General features: G+C 40.3%; 1 protein-coding gene across 1 annotated transcript in view; it reads right to left on the minus strand.

The window, feature by feature from the left end:
* Positions 1–24,110, minus strand: part of LOC106714864 (Down syndrome cell adhesion molecule-like protein Dscam2) — a 65,179-nt gene that overhangs the window by 17,189 nt on the left and 23,880 nt on the right. Inside the window, exons 6-14 of the mRNA XM_045678774.1 lie at positions 22,519–22,668; positions 19,051–19,174; positions 15,840–15,988; positions 15,573–15,756; positions 14,774–14,877; positions 14,304–14,560; positions 13,733–13,890; positions 13,176–13,330; positions 11,853–12,146 (exon numbers count right to left, since the gene is read on the minus strand). Coding sequence (XP_045534730.1) covers positions 11,853–12,146; positions 13,176–13,330; positions 13,733–13,890; positions 14,304–14,560; positions 14,774–14,877; positions 15,573–15,756; positions 15,840–15,988; positions 19,051–19,174; positions 22,519–22,668 — 1,575 coding nt within the window. The remainder of the gene's footprint in view (positions 1–11,852; positions 12,147–13,175; positions 13,331–13,732; positions 13,891–14,303; positions 14,561–14,773; positions 14,878–15,572; positions 15,757–15,839; positions 15,989–19,050; positions 19,175–22,518; positions 22,669–24,110) is intronic.

Raw genomic sequence — 24,110 nt, forward strand, 5'->3', positions numbered from 1 at the left:
GGCATCAGTGAGTGTCGTACCGATCACGTTAAGGACGGCCGTGTGGTTGGCGCTGCCCGCTTTGTTGGTCGCCGTACAAGTGTAGTTGCCGCTGTGGGTGTCCATAGCGCTCGGTATATCTAGCACGGAAACTCTAGCACTAAGCGTCATCGTCTTCAAATCCGTTCTACGATTTACAGGTCTGCCCTGGAAGCTCCACATAATATTCAAAGGAAGATCGCCTTTGGATACGTGGCAGTCGAGATGAACAGGTTCTCCCGCGAATACCGCTTCGTCCAACTCAAATGGTTTAATGTGGGGAACGACTGAGCAAAGAAAATTTGTAAATGTTAGTAATGTATAATATATTGTGGTACATGCTGGAATATCTAACTTAAGATACCGTTTACACGTAGAGCAGTGGAAAATCTGTCTTCGCCGGCTCTATTTCTCGCAATGCATGTATAATTGCCACTGTGAGCCCCCGTTATGGAATCTATAGATAGAAAGGAGGTTTGTTCTGCCATCTTCATCGTCTTGATACCCGCATGAGTTGACAGATCTTGGCCTTCGAACGTCCACGTTATAGCAAGCGGTCGGTCTCCTTTGCTGACGTGGCAAGTCATTTGCACCGATTCACCGTAAAACACGGACTCTTCAATCTCGAATGGCATTATATGGGGAGGAACTAATCAAATGAGAAAAAGATAATCTAAGAATAAATCTAAACGTGCATTGTCTATGACATTCATAGTACTATACAAAAATGTAAGTCAAACGTAAGAAGGCAGCGACGTCGAACCATGGATGTTGACTAGCACCGTGTGGTGCGCGCGGCCGGCGCGGTTGCTCGCTGTGCACGTGTAGTTGCCGCTGTGGTGTCCCATTGCCGTCGGCACGCTAAGCACCGATGCTTTCTCTCCTAACTTGGTCGTAGTTATTCCCATATTATTGTGATACGGTATTTCCTGTCCTTGAAAACTCCACGAAATTTGGAGCGGACGGTCACCTTTCGACACATGGCACGTGAGATGTATTGATTCACCGGCGAAAATAGACTCTTCGACTTCGAACGGGTTTATGTACGGAACCACTTAAATTAAAAAAAAAAACAAAAATGAATGTTTAAAGTTGGAAGGTGCAAAAGGGCAGCTAAAAAAATCGCTTTTAAACTGTTCTATTTTGTTAAATACCAATAACTTTGAGAATAGTGGTGTAAGAGGCGGTCCCCGCGCGGTTCTTTGCGATGCAGGTGTAGTTGCCGCTATGAGCGCCGACCACGGACGGTAGCACCAGCACAGATGATCGTTCGCCGACGCTTGAAAAAGTTCCTAGTTCTCGAGATAATCTTTGCCCATTAAACTCCCAATATACGTCCAGAGGTGTATCGCCTTTTGATATATGACACATCATTTGTACCGATTCTCCGGAAAATAATGCTTGATCGACGTCAAAAGGCAAAATGTTCGGTTTAACTGTGTTAACAAAAAATTAAGAAACGTGAGAGGAGTAAATTAAATTTCAACAAAACAGAAACGAAAAGGGGTTGCTGTTTAAATATATATGTTAATAGAATTCATGCTGATTCAATTAACATAGTATTCGCAGCAGGCTGAACCAAAGTGTTAAACGCCTTATATAGTATGAGTACACAACTGACCATGAACGTTAAGGACAGTGGAATAATTAGTTGCGCCGGCGCTATTAGCAGCTACGCAGGTATAGTTGCCGCTGTGGCTAGCGGCCGCGGCGGCGATGGAAAGGAATGATGTGCGTGACGTCATTTTAGTTGTCATTATTCCCAGATGTGATGAGGAGTTGTCCAAGCCATGAAAATGCCATTTGATATCGAGAGGCAAATCGCCCTTAGAGACGTGACAATTTAGTTGAACGCTTTCTCCGGCGAACACAAACTCATCCGCCTCGAAGGGTACGATGTATGGTAACACTGTTAATATAATATACAAGCCTGAGTAATTATTATGCAAGCGTGCAACGTGCGGCGAGGCTAGGGGATTGAGGGTATACGGGAGATACCGTGTACATTGACCGTAGTCGAGTGGACCGCAAGACCGGCTTTGTTGTTCGCGTGACATGAGTATTCGCCACTGTGACTAGCAACCGCGCTTGATATTGTAAGCACTGATGTTCGGTCGCCAATCTTTGTCGTAGAGATGCCTTGGTGAGAAGACAAATCTTTTCCATGAAAACTCCAATTTATAGCAATGGGTGCATCGCCTTTGGAGATGTGACACGTTAACTGCATTGATTCTCCAGCGAATACCGGCTCTTCGGCCTCGAATGGAACGATGTGCGGGGGTACTGATGGAAAAGAAATTAAAAGTAAACTAAAAATAAAACAAAAGCTTTAAATTTTCTCATAAAAGTGTACCCTGAACGTTTAATGTAGCTGTGTGGTTTGTGCTCGCTATAGTGTTCATAGCCGTGCATGTATAGTCCCCTGAATGTTTCTCAGTTACAGATGGTATAGCCAGTATAGAAGACTTGTCTCCTACTTTTGAAACTGACACTCCTTTAACATTATCCACCGGGCGACCGCGGAAGAGCCATTTAAGCGATAACGGCATATCGCCTTTTGTTACGTGACATAAAACCTGAATGCTCTCGCCATAAAAAACTGCTTGATCGATTTCAAAAGGAGATATCATAGGAGCCACTGTGAAAAATAGTTATAAAAATATTTGTCGTTAATGATATACAGAAAACCTATCATTATGGTTCCTCAAATATCTTTTGTTTGTTATAGTTTGTTATAGAATTATACATACCAATTGTGTGCATCAAACATAAGCCAAGAATATTAATTTTGTAACCCGCAAAGTACCAAGTTAAAGGGATAGGTAGGTAAAATAAGAAATATCAAAAATACACAAGTTCTACAAGGATTCTGAGATAAAAAAAACTATATACATATATCCTATGATATACCATTTACAAATAGTTGTGTAGTGTGGTTCACGGACCCCGCTTGATTTTTTACTATGCACGTGTAATTTCCTTGATTTTGATGGCTTACTGATTCAATACTGAGTTGACTGGTTCGTTTGGTGTTAGAAAGATTTATTCCAAGAGCACCCGAATGTACTTTGTTGCCATTGAAATACCATTCTATATTTAAGGGCTGATCTCCCTTGCTCACGGTGCACGTGACCAAAACCATTTCTTGAGCATTGACAGGTTCCTCGCTGAATTCGAAGGAATTAATTTGTGGTGGGACTGCAGGAGGCGGAAACAAATAAAATTAAGAATATCAAACATTATTTGTCAGTGTATACCGTTAACAAATAGCTCAGCCGTGTGGTTAACCGCACCAGCCTGGTTTTTGACGAGGCACGTATAGTTTCCTTGGTTGTGATGGCTGACAGACTCGATTGTAAGTTGACTGGTCCTTTTTGTATTTGTAAGTACGACACCGTTGTTACCAGACTTAATGATTTTTCCATTAAAATACCACAGTATGTCGAAAGGTGGATCTCCTTTAGTAGCCGTGCAGATGACGACGATCATTTCCTGGTCGTTCACCGGTTCCGTGCCAAAATCGAAGGGCATAATTTGTGGACGAACTACCGAAAGACATTATGTTTGAAAAATTGTTAATATTAAAGATTAATAAATTATACGCAAATGCGTTTGAATTCTGGTTCTGGGATTTTTTTTCCTTGGATTGTGATTTCGATAAAGTAATGGCAGCTAAAAGTATTGAAAACAAATAATAAAATGTTTTATTTTGAAATTTTGTTAAGTTTTTAATGGTTCATGGTGGATTTTATAATTTGGACGTGTAGGTTTTTTTATTCGATAGCAAAAGCCGTGCATACAAGGTCTGTTCTACGGAGGAAGAATTTTGCTACGAAACACACAACGCACTAATTCTGCTAAAATAGGCATATTTTGATACCGATAACGTTGAGAACGGCCGTGTGGTTTGTTGTGCCTGCCCAATTGGTGGCAGAGCAAGTGTAGTTGCCACTGTTACTGCCCAGGGCGTTCCGTATATCCAGGGTAGAGACACGTTCGCTAGGTTTCGATGTTCTTATACCCATTTTTTGAGTAACCGGTGCGCCTTTGAAGCTCCAAGATATATTTAGAGGTATATCGCCTTTGGAGACGTAACAATCGAGATGAACAGTTTCTCCCGCAAACACTGCTTCGTCCAATTCAAATGGTTTGATGTGTGGTAGGACTAAGCAAAAATAAAATTAATTATTTTATATCGATTATGAATTTTGGTTTAATTTTTATGACGATAACTCTTTTACCATCTTCGATTATTAAGTTGTGAATGCACAAATCAGTGTTACTGATTTGGTATGAATGATGTATACATATCAATGTAAATGTGTGCAACGCCGTATTTAAATACTTCATAACTGAGGAAAGAGAATACCCAAAATAAAAGGAATGTAAAATTAAAATTAAATAGCTTTTCAACACATGTTAAAAGAATCCATGCTTATTCGTATAACATATTCAAACGTACAAAAAGCCGCAGCGACAAACACAAGGCGTGACGCAACAAGACTGACCGCGGACGTTAATGACAGTGGAATGGTTGGCGATGCCGGCGTTGTTGGCGGCCGTGCACGTGTAGCGGCCACTGTGTCCGGCACCCGCCGCCGCGATCGATAGGAACGACGTGCGGGACGTCATCTTTGTCGTCATTATGCCCAGATGAGATGATGCATTTTCGTTTCCATGAAAGTGCCATTTGATATCGAGGGGAAGATCGCCTTTAGAGACGAGGCATGTTAGCTGCACCGGTTCTCCGGCAAATATGGACTCATCGGCCTCAAAGGGTACGATGTAAGGCAATACTGTCGATTTAAAAGTCAAATTTTGAGAGAAGTGAACTTTAGCTAGGGGTTTGAGTAAGGTAGAAATCCATTATTTCATGGACGTGTTGAAATGTTAATTCTTCTTATACAAATAAAACAAAAAACGCGAAAATGGATTAATACACGGTTCCACAGTGACAGCTTAACTAACAACGTATTTTCTTAAAAAAGTGTAGTGATTTTTGTTAGTTTAATCCGGCTTCAAGGCATTTAATGTAGGGTGATCAGTGCTATATTTTTTTAATTATAAATATCTGGACATTATTTGCGTATGAGGGATAAAGTGGGGGTAAAACAAAACACGAAAAGCATATTGCATGGACGGCGGAGTGTACCCTTGACATTGAGAGTGGCGAGGTGGCTAGCTCTGGCGACCACATTGGCTGCGGTGCACGTGTAATTGCCGGAGTGCGCGGCGGTCACGGCGGGGATAATGAGAGCCGAGCCCATGTCACCCACATTCATAATGTTCAATCCGGAGAGCGAACTCACATCTCCTCCGTTGAAACTCCACTTGAAGGTTAGGGGCTTATCTCCTTTAGGCACGTGGCACATCACTTGAACTGCTTCGCCATAGAAAACGGAACCGTCGAATTCAAAAGGGATAATGACCGGTGCGACTGAAAGTAACGTTAGCATAACCTTGTTTAAACCAATAATTTTTATCACACAAAGTGTCGAGCTTTATGTCCCGACAAAGTAATGGATAGGAATAGGATGTATGAAATAATTTAAAAATGTATTATTCAACACTTCTATAAAAAAATAAAAGAAATAGATTATAGAGATTCTTCTTGGGGGTACCGTTAACAAACAGCTGAGAAGTATAATTCACTGAGCCGGCTTCATTTTTCACTACACAAGTGTAATTCCCTTGGTTCTGATGGCTGACTGAATCCATGTTGAGTTGACTAAATCGCTTCGTATTCAAAACGCTGATTCCGGTATCACCAGACTTCAACTTCTTTCCATTAAAATACCATTCGATGATTAATGGCTGATCACCTTTATTGACGGCGCACGTGACCAAAACCATTTCTTGGGCGTTTACCGGCTCTTCGCCAAAGTCGAAGGGTTTTATTTGCGGAGGGACTGCAGGAGGTTAGAAAGGAAGCAGTAAGTAAAATAAATGAAATAGTATAAGCTATATAGATATACCGTTCACATATAACTCAGCCGTGTGATTAACCGAGCCCGCCTGATTTTTGACGAGACACGTATAGTTTCCTTGGTGGCGATGACTGACAGACTCGATGCTGAGCTGACTCGTTCTTTTAGTGTTGTAGAGTACAATACCGTTAACGCCAGGCTCTATGATTTGCCCGTTAAAATACCATTGTATAGTGAACGGAGAATCCCCTTTGCTAGCCGTGCACGTTACAGCCGCCATTTCTTGGTCGTTTATGGGCTCCGTTCCGAAATCGAAAGGCATTATTTGCGGTGCAACTAAATAACAGAAAAAGATTTTTAATCGCTAATACTCGCAATTTGGATTCCAAACTTCCTCGGTTGATAGGGGACAGAAATTGGGAAAATAATATAGGATACAAAAAAAAGCATTGAAAATGGAAGCAAAATTATACGTTTAAATTAAATTTTGGTGCTTGATATTTTGTCGTTGTACCGTTGACATTGAGTAGAGCGCTGTGACTGCTGCGACCAGCCTCATTCTCAGCAATGCACGTGTAGTTGCCGATGTGCTGGTGCTGCACATTCTCTATGCTCAACACTGAAATCCTTTTACCATTCCTATTTATAAGGATGCTGTTTCCAGAGTTTAGGCTTTCGTTATTGAGTAGCCAGTGAATGCTAAGCGGTAGATCTCCCTTGCCCACCGTACATATGAGTGACACTGTGTCACCGGCGTTTAAGATGTCTTCAGCGAAATCGAACGGTGTAACTTGTGGTGCGACTGTTAAATTAATTAATCGACGTTTTTTTTTTCATTCTACAACCTGATAGGGCTAAATTGGATGATAAGGAGGGAAAGGAACTAACTACTATAAAATAAATACTATTAATAATAGTTGTAAACCCGATTTACCGTTAACCGCTAGCTCGGTCGAATAATTAGCGTGGCCTGCCTGATTCGAGGCTAAACACGTGTAAGTTCCTTTATGTATCGATGATACCAAGTCTATGGACAGACTGCTAGATTTGTGACCAATTTTGGTGACGGTAATTCCCGGAATATCCTTTACATTGTTACCGTTCAAACTCCACATAATACTGATGGGAGCATCGCCCTTGGTCACCATGCATTGTACACCCACAGTGTCCCCCGCGTTGGCCGGATCATCGCCGAACGTAAACGGGTGGATTTGGGGCAAAACTGTTGTAAAATAATGCATATGCATATAAATAAAGCATGTAAACAAGGCAGAGTGCTCGCAGCTTCCTTAAATACTAGAAAATCATGTCTCGCAAGAAGCTTACGTTCATACAATAAGTTAGAATTTTTAAAATACAGGGATAATCATTACCATATGTGATACAAATATAAATAGAGATTACCTATTTAACAAGCAGAGAAACTTATGATATATTGCTTTACATATTTGGCGTCATCACACGTTGTGGGTGTGGTTATAAAGGGAATTAAATATATAAGTAAGCGACAGGCACAATGCGATCCTTATCATGTAATACCGATAACGTTGAGTACGGCAGTGTGGTTCGCAGAGCCTGCCATGTTGGTTGCGGTACAAGTGTAGTTGCCGCTGTGACTGCCCATGGCGCTCGGTATATCTAGTATCGAAACCCTCGCACTGGGCTTTGTTGTTTTTATACCCATTTTATCGGTCACCAGCTTTCCTTGAAAGCTCCAAGTAATGTTGAGGGGAAGATCTCCCTTGGATACGTAGCAGTCGATATGCGCCGTCTCTCCCGCGAACACGGCTTCGTCCAATTCGTAAGGTCTGATGTGCGGTAGGACTGAGAAATGGCTTACATGTTGAAATTATAACGGTGGATCTTATATCATATACCTAAACGTTGATTAATAGAAGAACCGATTGTTGTACACATAATTTTGACTTTTATTTTATAAAATATTAATGTAAAAAGCAGTTTATTTTGTATGTTTTCGTTGTCATTGATTTTGATACCCCGATTTAACGTTATAATGGAGTTCATATTAAAAAGAACGGGAAAAAGTCTCGTAAAATAAAAAAGGAATAAAAAATTGAACGCAAACAAAAACTGAAAGACGCTGCTTTTATTTTATGTTAAAAGAATTCATGCGTATTCGTTTAACATAACGAAACGTGTAAAAAGCCGCAGCGACAAACACAAGGCGTGACGCAAAAAGACTGACCGCGGACGTTAATGACAGTGGAATGGTTGGCGATGCCGGCGCTGTTGGTGGCCGTGCACGTGTAGCGGCCACTGTGTCCGGCACCCGCCGCCGCGATCGATAGGAAGGACGTGCGGGACGTCATTTTTGTCGTCATTATGCCCAGGTGAGATGACGAGTTATCCAACCCATGAAAATGCCATTTGATATCGAGCGGCAGGTCGCCTTTTGAGACGTGGCACGTAAGTTGCACCGATTCTCCGGCGAACACGGACTCGTCGGCCTCAAAGGGTACGATATGTGGCATTGCTGTTAATTTGGAAAGCCGTATGATTATATAAGTAAGCGTGCAGCGTGCGGCGAAGGCTAGGAAAGTTTAGCGGGAGGGAGGTACCGTGTACATTGACCAAGGTAGAATGGACCGCGAGGCCGGCATGATTGCTCGCGTGACAAGCGTATTCTCCGCTGTGGCTCGCGGAGGCACTAGCTATAGTCAGCAATGACGTCCGTTGCCCGATCTTCATTGTCGTTATTCCTTGATGCGACGATAAATCTTTTCCGTGAAAACTCCATGTTATAGAAATAGGTGCATCGCCCTTGTTGATGTGACAGTTCAACTGCATAGATTCTCCAGCAAAAACCGGCTCTTCAGCATTAAAAGGAACGATGTGCGGAGGAACTAATAAAGGGAATTCGTAAATAAACAAAAACAAAATAATAATACACACAATAACAAATAAAGTATACCCTGGACGTTTAAAATAGCAGTGTGGTTTGTGCTCGCAACTGTATTCGACGCTGTGCAAGTGTAATTTCCGGAGTTTTTCTCAGTGACAGATGGTATAGCCAATATCGATGAGCGATGTCCTACTTTTGTGACCGTTACCGCGTTAGAACTCTCTAGAGGGCGATCGCGGAATAACCATTTAAGGGTTAATGGCATATCGCCTTTAGGGATATGACACATTACTTGAATACTTTCTCCGTAGAATACAGCTTCATCAAATTCGAAAGGGGATATGATCGGTGCCACTGCAAGAGATTGTTTAATAAATTATAATAAACTATAGGTTGTTGGCATACGAGGGATAAAGTGGGGGTAAAACTAAACACGAAAAGCACATTGCATGGACGGCGTAGTGTACCCTTGACATTGAGCGTGGCGAGGTGGCTAGCTTTGGCGACCACATTGGCCGCGGTGCACGAGTAATTGCCGGAGTGCGCGGCGGTCACGGCGGGGATAATGAGGACTGAGCCCATGTCACCCACATTCATGATGTTCAATCCGGAGAGCGAACTCACATCTCCTCCGTTGAAACTCCAATTGAAGGTTAGAGGCTTATCTCCTTTAGGCACGTGGCACATCACTTGAACTCCCTCGCCATAGAAAACGGACTCGTCAAATTCGAAAGGCGTAATAATCGGTGCGACTGAAATTAATGTTAGCATATTCTACTGATTACAATAAAAATTCTAAAATGATTTTAAGATTAGTATTTTATGCCCCGCCAAAGTTACAGGAGAGGGTGGGATGCCAAAGATATAAATAGAAAATATGTTTAACTTTCTACGGAAATACAAGCTAGGGATTGTTAAGTCGATACCGTTAACAAATAGCTGCGCAGTGTAATTCACTGAACCGGCTTCATTTTTGACGACACACGTATAGTTCCCTTGGTTCTGGTGGCTGACCGAGTCGATGCTGAGTTGGCTGGAGCGCTTCGTATTCATTAGATTGATTCCGGTACTACCAGATTTTACTTTATTCTTGTTGAAATACCAATCGATAGTTAAAGGTTGATCACCTTTGTTAACAGTACACGTAACCAAAACCATTTCTTGGGCATTTATTGGTTCTTCGCCAAAATCGAAGGGTTTTATTTGAGGGGGAACTGCAGGATGTAGGAAGAAAAAAATAAGAGTTTAATGAAGACAATTGAATAGATGTACCGTTGACGTATAGCTCCGCGGTGTGGTTAACTGAACCCGCTTGATTTTTGACCAGGCACGTATAGTTCCCTTGGTTGCGATGACTGACGGATTCAATAGTGAGTTGGCTGGTTCTTTTCGAATTTGCAAGTACGACGCCGTTTTCCCCTGACCTTAATATTTTTCCATCGAAATACCATTGTATTATGAAGGGAGAGTCCCCTTTGCTAGCCGTACAAGTTACGACCAGCATTTCTTGGTCGTTGACAGGTTCCGTTCCGAAATCGAAGGGCATTATTTGTGGTGCAACTGAGTATTAAAAAAAGTTGTTTCTAATATTAAGTACGGAATTTTTATGATGATTGGACGTTGTAGGAAATACAAGATAACATTGATAAATAAAATGTGCAAATAAAAGCGAAATAAATATTTTTATATACTGCTATCGTGCTTCATTGTAATTTTGTACCGTTGACATTGAGTAGAGCGCTGTGGCTGCTGCGACCTGCCACGTTCTCAGCAATGCACGTATAGTTGCCAATGTGCTCGTGCTGCACATTCTCTATGCTTAAAATTGAAATCCTTTTTCCATTTCTATTAATTAGGATGCCGTTCCCAGAGTTTAAAACTTCATTGTTCAGCTGCCAATGGATTTTTAGAGGTAAATCTCCTTTGCCTACCGTACATGTCAGTGACACTGTGTCGCCAGCGTTTAAAATTTCCTCACCGAAATCGAATGGTGTTACCTGTGGTACAACTATTAGTAATTTCTCAATTATTGTCTATAGTCTTTGATTAATTAGTTTAAGATGGATCGACAAAGTAAATTTTTAGTAGATTTCTTAATGCTGACGACAGGGCTATACTCGAAAAGAGGAAAAGGATGGGAATTAAGGCTTAAGAAACAGTACTAAAACTGATTTTATTTAAACGCATTTACCGTTGACCGCTAGCTCTGTTGAATAATTTGCATGACCCGCTTTGTTCGCGGCCAAACATGTATATACTCCAGTATGTACTAAAGAGACCGAATCTATAGACAAAGTACTAGATTTATGTCCAATCATAGTGACGGTTATTCCTGGAATATCTTTGACATCTTTTCCATTTAAACGCCATTTTATTGTAACTGGAGTGTCACCCTTTGTCACCATGCATTGGACGCCGACCATGTCACCCGCGTTTGCCGCCTCGTCTCCGAACGTAAACGGGTGAATTTGTGGCAGGACTGTTGTAACAGATTAAAAGTTTATTGAAATGTTATGTATAATTGGACAGGACATTTATAGAACGATAATTATATTATATTTTTAATTCGAACAGTGCTGGCGGTCGTATCACCCGATTTTAGGTTCAAGATAGAAACAGATAAGCGCCAAAAAACAAAACTAAAACCATCTAACATTCAAAAATAACTGTTATTAACCGTTTACGCTTAACAAGGTCGTGTGATTGGTTTCGCCGGCTGCATTTTTTAATCTGCAGGTGTAGGAGCCTCGGTGGGCGTAGTTAACAGATTCGATATTCAGTATGGATGTTTTTTTGCTGATTGTGGTGAGGACGATATTGAGAGAGTTATACGGCTTTATCTCCTCTCCGTTGAAGAGCCACTGGAAGGTGACGGGGAGGTCGCCCTTATTCATCACACAAGACACGGAAGCAGTTTCGCCTTCGTTAAGTATCTCCTCGCCAAACTCGAACGGGGTGATTTGCGGTGGAACTATAAATACGGGCACAGGACATAGGATGTATTAAATTAAAAAGGAGAAGAAATTTCGTGTGTTTGAGTGTACCGTTCACTTCAAGTACAGCGCTGTGGTTTGCGGCGCCGGCTACATTTTTGGCCACGCAGTAATATAGGCCACGATGGATGGCGCTCACGGAATCGATATTAAGTATGGAGGTCTTTTTATTGATGTTAGTGATGGTGACCCCGAGGTCGTTGTTCCTACGCAGGGCGTGTCCGTTGAGGGTCCAGGAGATGTCGAGAGGCTGGTCGCCCTTGTTGACTGCGCATGTGACGGAGGCCAACTCGCCCGCATTCGCCGGCTCATCGCCGAATTCGAACGGTAAAATCTGAGGCGGCACTGTTATAACTCGTGTTAATAAACCTGCGTCCACGCGAGTTTACGAACTTTGGCGGGCATAAACTTCGCTCTAAATTATTTTATCTTCCTAATTTTGCTAAATAAATCTTCGTTGACATAAACACTTATAATTAAAATTAATTAGAACACCTAGAAATAGATAAAACCTGAAAGAAATTTTTTTTAGACATATCAATTAAATAATGTCATAATTTGTTTCTAATATCTTGGTAATTAAGTTTAGTCCAACATAAATTCAGTTTAGTCTTTCATATTATGACATTATCCATAGGAAGAGTCCCTGAGTGTATAAATTGCGTTTTTATTTTAAAGTAAATTTAAAAAAATATAAAACTTTTAAAAATATTTTTTTTCTTTACTCAGGATATTTCTTTCTACAAATATAATATCAAATATTAATATTTCAAACATTTGAAATAAATAACAATATACAACAGTCCATATAAAAACAATTAAAACCATTTTTGTTTGATGATATGTATATCCATTATGTTCTTTATAACGAACTTCTATTCTGTCTATGGAATCTGAATTGAACTAATTTACTCGTAAATTTTTACAATAATGTATTTTTTTTTATGATCTCATATAAAAAAATCATTTGTAGAAAGAAAACTCTTTCTAAAACATGAAAATGAATACTTGAATGTAAAAGATTTGAATTTATAATTGTTAATTCCTAACTTTTGTTAATTTTAAACATAATGCAACAAAAAGTGAAAGTAGATGAACGAAATCAAATTTTAACTCATTCTTTGAAAAATTTTATGAAATTCACATCTTTTACATTATAGACATTTCATACAAATTTGCTCAAATTAACGTAATTATAAAGAGTACCAGAATTACCAATACTAGATAGATAGATATCGGTAAATTTTTTTTATAAAATTTAAAACTATTTAAAAAATATGTCTTAATGAATAATTCACTGAATTTAATATAATATTAATAATTGAGCATATTTATGTATGAAACATAACAATTATCTTAATGAGATAGACTTACCCATAACTTGCAATTCCAAAGTTCCCTTTGCGGTGTAACTCTGCGAGTTCTTGGCGACGCAGGTGTAGGTGGCCTGGTCACTCATGCGCTCCACATTCTCGATCACAAGGGTGCCGTTAGGATACACCTTCTGTTTACGGTTGATGGGCAGTACACTGGAAATTATTTAAATACATTAAAATTCGTAAACAGACCAAGGATCAGACGAGGGAAACAATGTCAAGGTGTGACAATGTGAGTTAAGAATGAACGGAAGTAGATCCGTGACTTTTTTGTCGTCAAAGAAATGGTAAACATGTTACTATTGGTAAATACGAAAATACTTCGGTACTTGGTAAATATTTCGTTGGTACCAATGTAATGTAATAGACAATTTAAAAGAGTTTTGAGTGTCTTTGGCACAAATGCGGTAGAGTATAGTATCACGATATTATTGAAGAAAGGAATGAATGACGCCTACTACCTAACCGGTATTATATTCCCGTCCTTTCGTTCACAAAAGCAGATTTTGATAGCAGTAGAATGCAGCAGTAAACTTTGTGATAGGAAATGCGTACCGGTTGTCACGTTCCCAGACGATGGACTCAATGGGGTATCCGGCGACGGGGCAGTGCGCGATGAGCGTGTCTCCGGCGACGACGGGCCGCTTCTTCATGGGTCTGACGTAGGGCAAGCCGTACACGTTGACGCGAGCCGCGTGAGATGCGCTACCGACCTGAAAGGTGATAACAAAAATATGTCATTATTTTCTTCTTGTATAAAAGGGTGTCGCGCTCCCACCGGACCCACTCACTTCTAAATTATTCATAGACGTATTTGTTGGCCATCAGATATCATAATTACATTTCAATAAAATTGGAGTGTTCGATAATATCGAGAAAAGAAAACTCATTTCGTACACATGATGTATTTGAGTTGCTGATGACGAAATAAACAACTTTTTAATTTTTTGTCTGTGTCCGCAAGGTCCCGTTTGTTCCGGGTAATCTACGGAACGGCTGCATCGATTTTTGATGGAGCGGATCGAGACTTTGAACGGACGGGAAGGTAGGCGATGCACGCGGACATATTCTAGTCTAATTCCAATGTGACAGTACAGAATAAACGAGTGGATATGGTCCCTCTAACCTTGCTGGACGCGATACAGGAGTACAAGCCGCCGTCATTGGTGTGTACGGAGGAGATGTTGAGGTGTGACTCGACGTTGCCATCGGCGGTGACGAACTGTCCGATCTGCAGACGCTCGCCGCTGCTCAGCTTATCGCCGTCGAGCAGCCAGGAGATGTCGGGGGTGGGGTTGCCGGATGCGACGCACTTCAATCGCAGGGGTGGGCCGGAGCGTAGAGTTTGTTCACCGAAGCTGTGACGGATTAGAGGCGGTTCGACTGTAATCAATACAAAATATGTACCGAACTAGATCGAACTGAACCTGATTGTAAATTTCAATATTTAAAAGTCTCGCTATTTCAGGTCTTGGTCGCAAAAAGGTATATGAAAAAGGAAAGGAAAGTATGTGAATTCCTTCAAGCAGTTACAAGATTTGTTACGTTATTGGATAGTAAAGAAATTACTAGTTTATAAAAATTCTTAAATCTTACATCGTCCTCCGAGTTTGAGTTCAGCGCTGGCGCCGGCGCTTTCCTGGTCGTTCCTGATGAAGCACTGGTACATGCCCTTGTCCTCTTTCTTAACAGATTCAATTCTAGGAACAACAATAAAATAGCACAATGTATCTTAACAGTTAGCAGTAAGAAGCTATATTACCACAACACAAATTTCAATTTTTATGAAAAGGTTACGTTCAAATGACAATGTTCGCAGTCTTCCATTGTTTATTATAGAGATTTAAAAAAAACTATGTTGATTCATCATACATAGAAACATTCGTTCGCTCGCAAAATAAACCAGTATACATTAATTAAGGAAACATTTTCAAAATATCAGGATGGAGGGGACTCATAAAAGTAATGAACGACTGGCGCTGCGTCCTCCAAATTCATTAATTAAGTCCTTTGCTAACGCCAACAAGGTTGTTAGTCTCTAGGAGGCAGATGTATTCAAAAAGTAGATAAAATCAAATGAAATATTTTAATATTATTACAGTGTTTAGATATTTCAAAGTGTAAACGGAAATGAGGTTTTGTCGTAAAATGTATTTTTACGGGACCTTGAGCAAGATTTTACGTATAAGATTGTTGTTACTTCTAGAGTAGTGGGCGATAGCTTGGATAATAGCAAGAAAGTACCTTCACTGTCTATTAAGGCAGGCATCTAACTCGTTTAACAAGTAAAATATGGGTACCAATAACTTAATATCTAAAGTAGCCCTTGTGACATACATGTTTTCTTCTAAGTTTTTATATCATAAATTAATAATGAAATGCTTTAATAATATACCTTAGGATAGCGTCATGATGATTCATATCCTTGCCGTCTTTGAGCCATGTCACAGTCTTAATGGGATTGCCCTCGTAGCGGCAAGTAAAGACAGCGGGTCTGCCGAAATCGACTGTTTGAGTAGCAGGTTCTACCGTTGCCTTGAGAGGAGCGGTCACAGTCAGAACAGTTTCAACAGATTCACCTGAAAAATATACAAATATTATTAAGGGTTACTATATTTCGCCTGTACCGTCATATAACGTAATAACTAACAAAGAAACTTACCACCGACAGAGTTATTGACAACGCACAAGTATTTTCCGGAATCCTCCACTTTAGCCTCTTTAATGATAAGAGTTCCAGAGACCTGCTTCACTCTGTCGTTTAGTACAACGGGCTGCTTCCTTGTTGTGCCGTCGATGAACTTGTACCATCTGCAACAATACAGAAAGAGTTCAGCTTATGTCAAGTGTTACATTGCTTGATCAGTAAAAATTTCCAATCTTGCTAAATCTCAATTTGTATGAAATAATTATAATGTAAAGAATAGTTAACTATGTGTAACTAAGGATTCAAGTTTTAGTGCTCGAACTAAAGCATGTTGCATATGTTTATACCATTTTCTAATAGCAATAATGTTCAAAATATTTATCAGAATACACATGAATCATCGTTTAGTTCTAACAAGCAGGAATAGCTAAAAATTGTTTAGTATAGAAAATACAATTCAAAATTTTGGGTTTGACTGAACGCCCTACCACCAATATTGAAATAACCAAACCACAATGTGAAGAAAAGTAAAAACCACACGGCAGTTCTCTTGATTGATGAGTATAATTAATAAAATAATCCGACAATGAGAAAAGCCACCGCAAAACGAATCAGAATGTACGTTAGCTGGCCTAGACAGGATGAGTTAACGCAATGTGTAGCCATGACTCGCGAGAAGCACAAAGTAAAGATTAAAGCGTCTGAATGAAAGCAAGAACACCCTGACACTTACCAGGAGGTGTCTGTCCGCTCAATCGTTACTTTGGCTGAAGAGCGTTTTAAGGGTTGCGGCCGGCCGCGGTACATCACGCCTCATGCCACGCGGAGCCGCCGCCACGCTGCAATGACAACGCACATCAATACATCGGATGACACGTGAGCCGAGCGCGTGACGATGAGCGCGCGAGACCGGCGGCCGGCCGACGCACCACCTCCTACCTCGTTAGGGGAGCAGGAAATGCTTGCACCTCACAGAGGAGCGCGAGGCTTTCCTCGCCTCGTCCTATATGACGGTTAAGCCCGTCGCCCGTCACTTTTGGCCCGGTCCTACCCGTCGGCTCTGCAAGATAAATCGACAGTCACCATACATTACGCCGCACTCACCTAAACACGGGCGCGGGGTACGCAGCTATCTGACACGTCAAGTACGCTACCTCGCGGCGAGACACGAAGAGTACCTCCCAACCTTCAAAGTGCTTAGTAGAATCTTTTCGAGGTGCTATTTTATTGGTTGGTTCTGCAAGTACAGAGACGACTTAATATATATCTAACGACAACCTCACCAAACCTTAACGACTTATAATTAGATGCCTTGGTAAACAATTCTAAGTTTGAGACTTTTGGGGTATTTAAGATAATTTTGAAAATCTACCAATTCTAAGCGACCGGGAGTTTCGTATTAATTACTAACTTACCTAAACACAGGAGCTGGGTAGCCAGCGACTTCACAAGTCAGAAAAACAGACTCGGTTTGAGAAGCTAAAAAGATTTCTCCTCCTTCGAATTTTCTGTTTTTTTCGCTTCGTGGAGCAATTTTATTAGTTGGTTCTGTAATACAGGGACTTAATTCAATAAACGCACCTCGAAACTGGAACGGGATATCCTTGAGCCGGACACAAGAGAGCTAACGAAGATAACTGTGCATAATACACTGCAGCTTTTGGCGTTGCTGTGATACTTGGCACCGCACTTGCGATAGGCTCTGAAGAAATTTATCATCTCGTAAATAGATAACAGAACAAATACAATCAACAACTTTTTTGTGTACTGAGGTGGCGTATTAAATATAAGAAGGACAATTACATAAAAGTAGATGATAAAATCTTAACTTGCCTGAATATGGGAACAGGAAACGCTTGCGCTTGACACAACAATCCGAAACTTTGATTGACCGTTCGAACGAAACTTGTACTACGAGCGTCCGTGGAAAAAGTAGGGGCTTTAGATCCCACCGGTTCTGCAGTAGAAATCTTTGTTTAGTGTTAAGTGATTTAAAAGAAGACTTGCCTGAAAATTGGCGCAGGATAACTCTGAGCCTGACACAGAAGACCGAACCCTTGTCCAATACGTTTTCTAAATATGCTCCCCATAGACTCAGAGGAGAAAGTGGGAGACTTGGCACCGACCGGTTCTACAAAATATTAGCGAGCTCAGAGACCAAACAAAATAAATCATAACTTGCCTGAAAATCGGGACGGGGAAACCTTGAGCCTGGCACAGTAAAGCAAAGCTTTGACTTTCGTGCCTTTTAATGGAGGAGAGCGCAGACTCAGTTGAAAAAGAGGGAGCCTTTGATCCGACTGGCTCTGCAGAAAACAATGAAAGGGAATCAGAATTAAAATCGAAAAAAAGTGATTATAAATCGACCTATTAACAGAAATTAAAGAGTCAATCATGCCTTTAACCCATAAATTGTATTGCCATCGTCGTTAGATGCGCGAGTTTTATATGTGTAGTTTTATATAATTTTGTGATATTGCAAGCGTATACTCGTATTTACAGTGGAGTTAAAATGTATTTATTACGTAAACCACTATAGTAATGAACTTGCCTGAAAATTGGAATAGGGAACGCTTGAGCTTGGCACATCAGTGAAAAACTTTGATCCTTATGCCTCGTTACTGCTGACAACGTAAAGTCAGTAGTAAAAGTCGGTGGCTTGGATCCCATGGGCTCTGTGCAGGAAAAACCACGTTCACGCTATAATGTATTACGTTCTAACTTACCTAAATATTGGGACTGGGAAAGCTTGAGATTGACATAGCAAAGCGAAATTTTGTCCAGATTCTCTAACGAAAATACTGCCCTTAGAGTCTGAGGAAAACGTCGGAGCTTTCGCACCGATGGGCTCTAAAAGAGAAAAAATGGAATATTACATTGCCAAACCCACCTGAACATTGGATGCGGGTACCCTTGGGCCTGACAAAGCATCGAACCGCCGGAATTCGCTTCTATATCGTAATTGTAAGATGACGCAGTCGTCGGAAAAGATGGGGCTCTAGCGGTTACCGGTTCTGAATTAAAAATGAATAATAGTAAGTTAAGCGACACTCACTTGAACATAGGGGACGGATGTGCTTGCGCCTGACACAAAAGAACGATCGCCTGCCCAGCGACTTTCGTAAGCGTGGTGCTTTTAAATTCCATAGAAAACGACGGCGCCTTCGAACCGATGGGTTCTGCGACAATGACACGGGACTAATTGCAATTGCATTAAAATTCTTACCTGAATATGGGAACGGGATACGCTTGAGCCTGGCACAAGAGTGCAAAGTCCTGACCGGTCTTACGAGTTATTCCAGAGAATTGAACATCGTTAGAAAATGTAGGCGATTTAGAGCCAACGGGTTCTACAAATAAAAATAGGCAGTATTTATTCACCTGAATATTGGGACAGGGAAGCCTTGAGCCGGGCAAAGGATATTTAAATCTTGCCCTGCGGTCCTTACGTACCAAGAGAATTTATTATCAGTAGAAAAAGCGGGCGATTTTGTTCCGATGGGTTCTAAAATACAGATTATATAGAAATGAGAACGTGATAAATATTTTGATACCTGTATATTGGAATAGGATATCCCTGAGCCCGACACAGTAACGCTAAACTTTGTCCTACGTGCCTTATAAACCAAGCTAACTTGTCATCGGTCGAGAAAGCCGGTGATTTTGACCCGATGGGCTCTGAAAATGTATCGTATAATTGTAAACAAGCGGAGATTATTGTGCTTACCTAAACACTGGAACGGGAAAAGCTTGCGCCGGACATAAGAGTGCAAAATTCTGACTATTATGTATTTCAAACCATGCAAGTTTCGATCCGCTTGAAAAGGAAGGACTTTTGGAGCCAATTGGTTCTAAAAAGATAAAGTATCGTTACCTACGGTTGTAATATTTCTCCTAAATGTTGTTCCACTTAAATTGACGACCCTATTGAAGCCTTTTGGATTAACTAACTGTTCCAGTGAAATAGTAACATTACGATTTATTGCTCTGTATCTATTTATTGTTTATATAAACTCACCTAAATACTGGAACTGGGAAGGCTTGTGCCAAACAAAGCAAAGTAACGCTGGAGTCCGATGCGAATTCAACGAATTCTATGATTTTGGTGGGAACTTTCGGTGGGGCGCTATTTATTGGCTCTAGAAGGAAACGGTGAAATTGATCACTATCAATTAATAATATTTACCTTGATAGAGGAACTGGGAAGGCTTGTGCCGGGCACAGCAATGTTACGCTAGCGTTCACATGAGTATCGAAACCTCTAACATTATCCATAGTAGGAAACTTCGGAGGTACTCTTCCTACAGGCTCTAGATAAACAAGTTACGATTGTAAGGTGTATTAAGAAGACGGACACTATTATGGATAAATAATTATTACCTGAATATTGGAACGGGGAAGGCTTGCGCCATACATAACAATGTGGTTGTATCGTGCAATGAAACTTCCGATATATCGATCATTTTACTCGCTACTTTTGGAGCCGCGGTGCCCATAGGTTCTAAAGAAACAAAAATGAGCGGTTTAAATATTAAGGTTGTGAATATACCTGAAGGCCGGGGCGGGGTAAGCTTGCGCGGGGCACAATAGCGTTACATTATCGTCTTCCTTTGTATCGAAGGCGCGACTTTTGTCGCTAGTCGTAAATTTTGGCGAGACTCGACCCACGGGCTCTAAGAATAAATCTTTTTTAGAAACAACTACCAACACGAACAAAGCATTACCTGAACAATGGAACCGGGAAGGCCTGAGCGGGGCATAATAACGTCAAACTGTGGTTTAAGAGAGCGCTGAAACTTCTTGAACTATCCATCGAAGGGAATTTTGGCGAAACTCTGCCCACCGGCTCTAAAGAAATAACATCAAAATGTATAATTCTAAATACCTGAACAATGGAGTAGGGAATGCTTGTGCCGGACAAAGCAACGTCACATAGGTATTAGATGAAAATGTAAAGCTGCGACCAGTTTCCATCGATGGGAATTTCGGCGACACTTTTCCCATCGGTTCTGTTTATCAAAAGAAAAATAGAAAATGTTCCTATACTGAGGCTTTACAAATTAATATTCCAATAATGCTTCGAGTTCTTAGACTTTTTACAATTTAACTGAAGCGCAGTTACTTAACTATCTTACCTAAACATTGGGGCAGGAAACGCTTGCGCGAGACATAACAGAGAGAGACTTTGATTGCTTTCAAAATTAAAGAGTCGACTTTTTTCTAAGCTTGTAAATTTTGGAGATACTTTTCCCATAGGTTCTAGAGCAAATGAAAACATCTCAGTTATTTTTTTATGTTGAATTCTAATTTTCTTAGAAAAATCAACAATAAAGAAAGTTTTACGTAACTGTTAAACTTAGAAGACCAACAACTTAGTACCTGAAAAGTGGAACCGGAAACGCCTGGGCGGGACATTGTAAAGCGAATGACTCAGTATCCTTGACTCCAATCATCGTTCCCATCACAACGGATGAAAATTTGGGCGGTACGCGTCCAACGGGCTCTAGAGAAGCAATCAAATACTAATTTTGCTTTATGTGTAAATTTACCTGAACAATGGGGTTGGGAACGCTTGGGCGGGACACTGCAATGCGTACCGATCGTCTTTCGTAACCTCGAACATGGTCCCGGTTAGAACGGTCGCAAACTTGGGGGGGACGCGGCCGACAGGCTCTAGAAATCGGTATCAAGAAATTGGGATACATGGTAAATGAAAGTTACCTGAACATAGGGACGGGAAAGGCCTGCGCGGGGCAGAGTAACGTGAAGGACATGCCCAGCGTGGTCGTGAACGTGATGCTCACTTGCGTCGTGGATAGTTTGGGTGGCACGCGCCCTATCGGCTCTGAGGAATACGCAAAACGAATTTAGCTTTAAAAATTCGCCTTACCGGTACATGGGAGCGGGGTATGCCTGTGCGGGGCACTGCACGGCGACGCTAGAGGACTCCCTAAACAGGAAGCCGCTGGTGATCTGCGAGCTACTGGGGAACTTCGGGGGTACGCGGCCCACCGGTTCTGCGCATGTTGGGAGAAGGCGGCTTTACGAGGGTCCGACACAAATTTAAACGAGACACTTTTTCAACTCCCTGTAAGACCTTGTTATTCGATAAAAAGATTTGGCAATTTTAGGCTCTGCAGGATACCCTATCCCAACATTCAGGCAAGTTTATACTATAAAGTAAAAACAAATTGTATGTGTTTACCTTGTTTCAAAACAAAGTAATCTATTTTTCTTATAAATGTAGTTAATAAATAAATTGATTGCGAGTTAGTTTATTTTAAAATAATAAAACAAGAATAATAGATTATTTTGTTGTTATGATAAAAATTCAAAGTACGAGTATTTTAAAATGCTAAAATATTTTCAGTCTAACGTCATTAAACTTCAAGACTGATAATATATTTCACATTTTATTATGATCTCAAGAAATTGTTATCTTCCAGTAGAAAAAAATACCTCATTATTAATTTGAATAAAAAAAGAAAAAGATGTTATTATTTAAGGCTTTTTTAATTTAATTAATTTTATGTATTTTTTTACCGAAAGATATCAATAAGCACGCCATGAATTCTCTACTTATGATATTTGATAGTATTATATGTATAATTACAATAAAATTATAACTGAATGTCAATTAAATTATGTAATGAATTAATGGCGTGAAAGCAACAAGTAAAAAACAAAAACTCACCTGTGATAACTAATCGTCCCTTAGTAGCGGATAATCGAGTTTCTCCAGTAAGTCTATGCTTAGTGCGGCATTGGTAAGATTTGTAACCATCCTCAGGGCCAACATCACGGATATGTAATTCACCAGATGGAAGTACTAGGTATTTCCCCTCTGTGCAAAAAGAAAAAATAATTATAGACACAGTTTGCCAAATAAAAAAGCTTCAATTAATTCATTCCATTTTTTATAATTAATTATTAAAATGCAGCGCAACATAAGGTTGCGATTTACTTACAAATAGAATTACATGCATTAATCTAAGGAAGTAGGAAATAGGAATTAGGTAGGCCGTTAGGCCCATGGAACGATAGGAACCCATAATAGGAACAGATCCCTAAAGGCAAACATTATAGCATAATCGTAGTGGCTGGGAACCATTTTAAGAAGACGTCTTAGCTATTTCCAATTTATTCATACCATCGAAATTTTCATCAGATTCGAGTTTAATTTCTAACTCATCATCGCCTTCGCTGATAATCCAGGAGATGACATTAACATATTCAGACACGAAACTGGGGATGTGGCATTTCAAGATGGCAGCATTCCCTCTCAACACATATTCCTCCATTAGATTAACAGCGTACGCTTGAGAAACCACTGAAACAATGATACCTAATATGAGCAAAGACTTAGATGGCCTTGAAGACATAATTGTGATATAACCATAAGGACTTTAAGATCCCTACAAATATTGGAGTGGCTAATGAAAATGGTAATAATAAGAAATAGCAAGGATGTGTGATAGGAACAAACAGGACAGTGTTGAAATGTTCCCGAAAGCAAAATACCTAGATTATCAGAATCGTTTATTTTGATTTCTTGTTCATTCTCATCTTCGGATATTATCCACGAACTGACTGACACGTACTCAGCGACAAAACTTGGGATTTGACACTTTAGAACCGCTGCATTGCCGCGCAAAACGTATTCCTCCCAGAATTTAACATCGTAAGCTTGTGAGACGACTGGAAAAGTCATTAAATATATGCTAAATTATTGGCCGTGGTAAGATTGTTAAAAGTTGTCGCAGTTTATAATTTACCTACTAACGCAACTAACGACGATTCCTAAAAGGAGGATTCAGAAAGGATTAACCAGGATTTAAAAAGATAGACGACCTAATCTTCAATACCTAAGTTTAATTGAGAAGCTAATTGAATATCCATCTCTTCAACATCTCCTTCGGATATGATCCACGAAGTGACTGTTACATATTCGCTGACAAAGCTTGGTATGTGGCATTTTAAGATAGCAGCGTTACCGCGTAAAACATTTTCTTCCCAAAGATTTACAGTGTAAGCTTGAGAAACAGCTACAAAATAAGGGACCACATTGATATTAATAAAGTGCATAAATAATAAAGCGAGAAACATTTGGCGAGGACTAGGAGGTTGACAGTTTATAACATGTTAATATATCGAATATACCTAAATTCGAATACTCGGTTATTTTAATTTCAAGTTCATCAATGTCTCCTTCAGAAATAATCCAAGATGATACGGTTACATATTCCGCGACAAAACTAGGGATGTGACATTTAACAATGGCAGAGT

Source organism: Papilio machaon, chromosome 7 (genome assembly GCF_912999745.1).
Source record: "Papilio machaon chromosome 7, ilPapMach1.1, whole genome shotgun sequence".
Classification (NCBI taxonomy): domain Eukaryota; kingdom Metazoa; phylum Arthropoda; class Insecta; order Lepidoptera; family Papilionidae; genus Papilio; species Papilio machaon.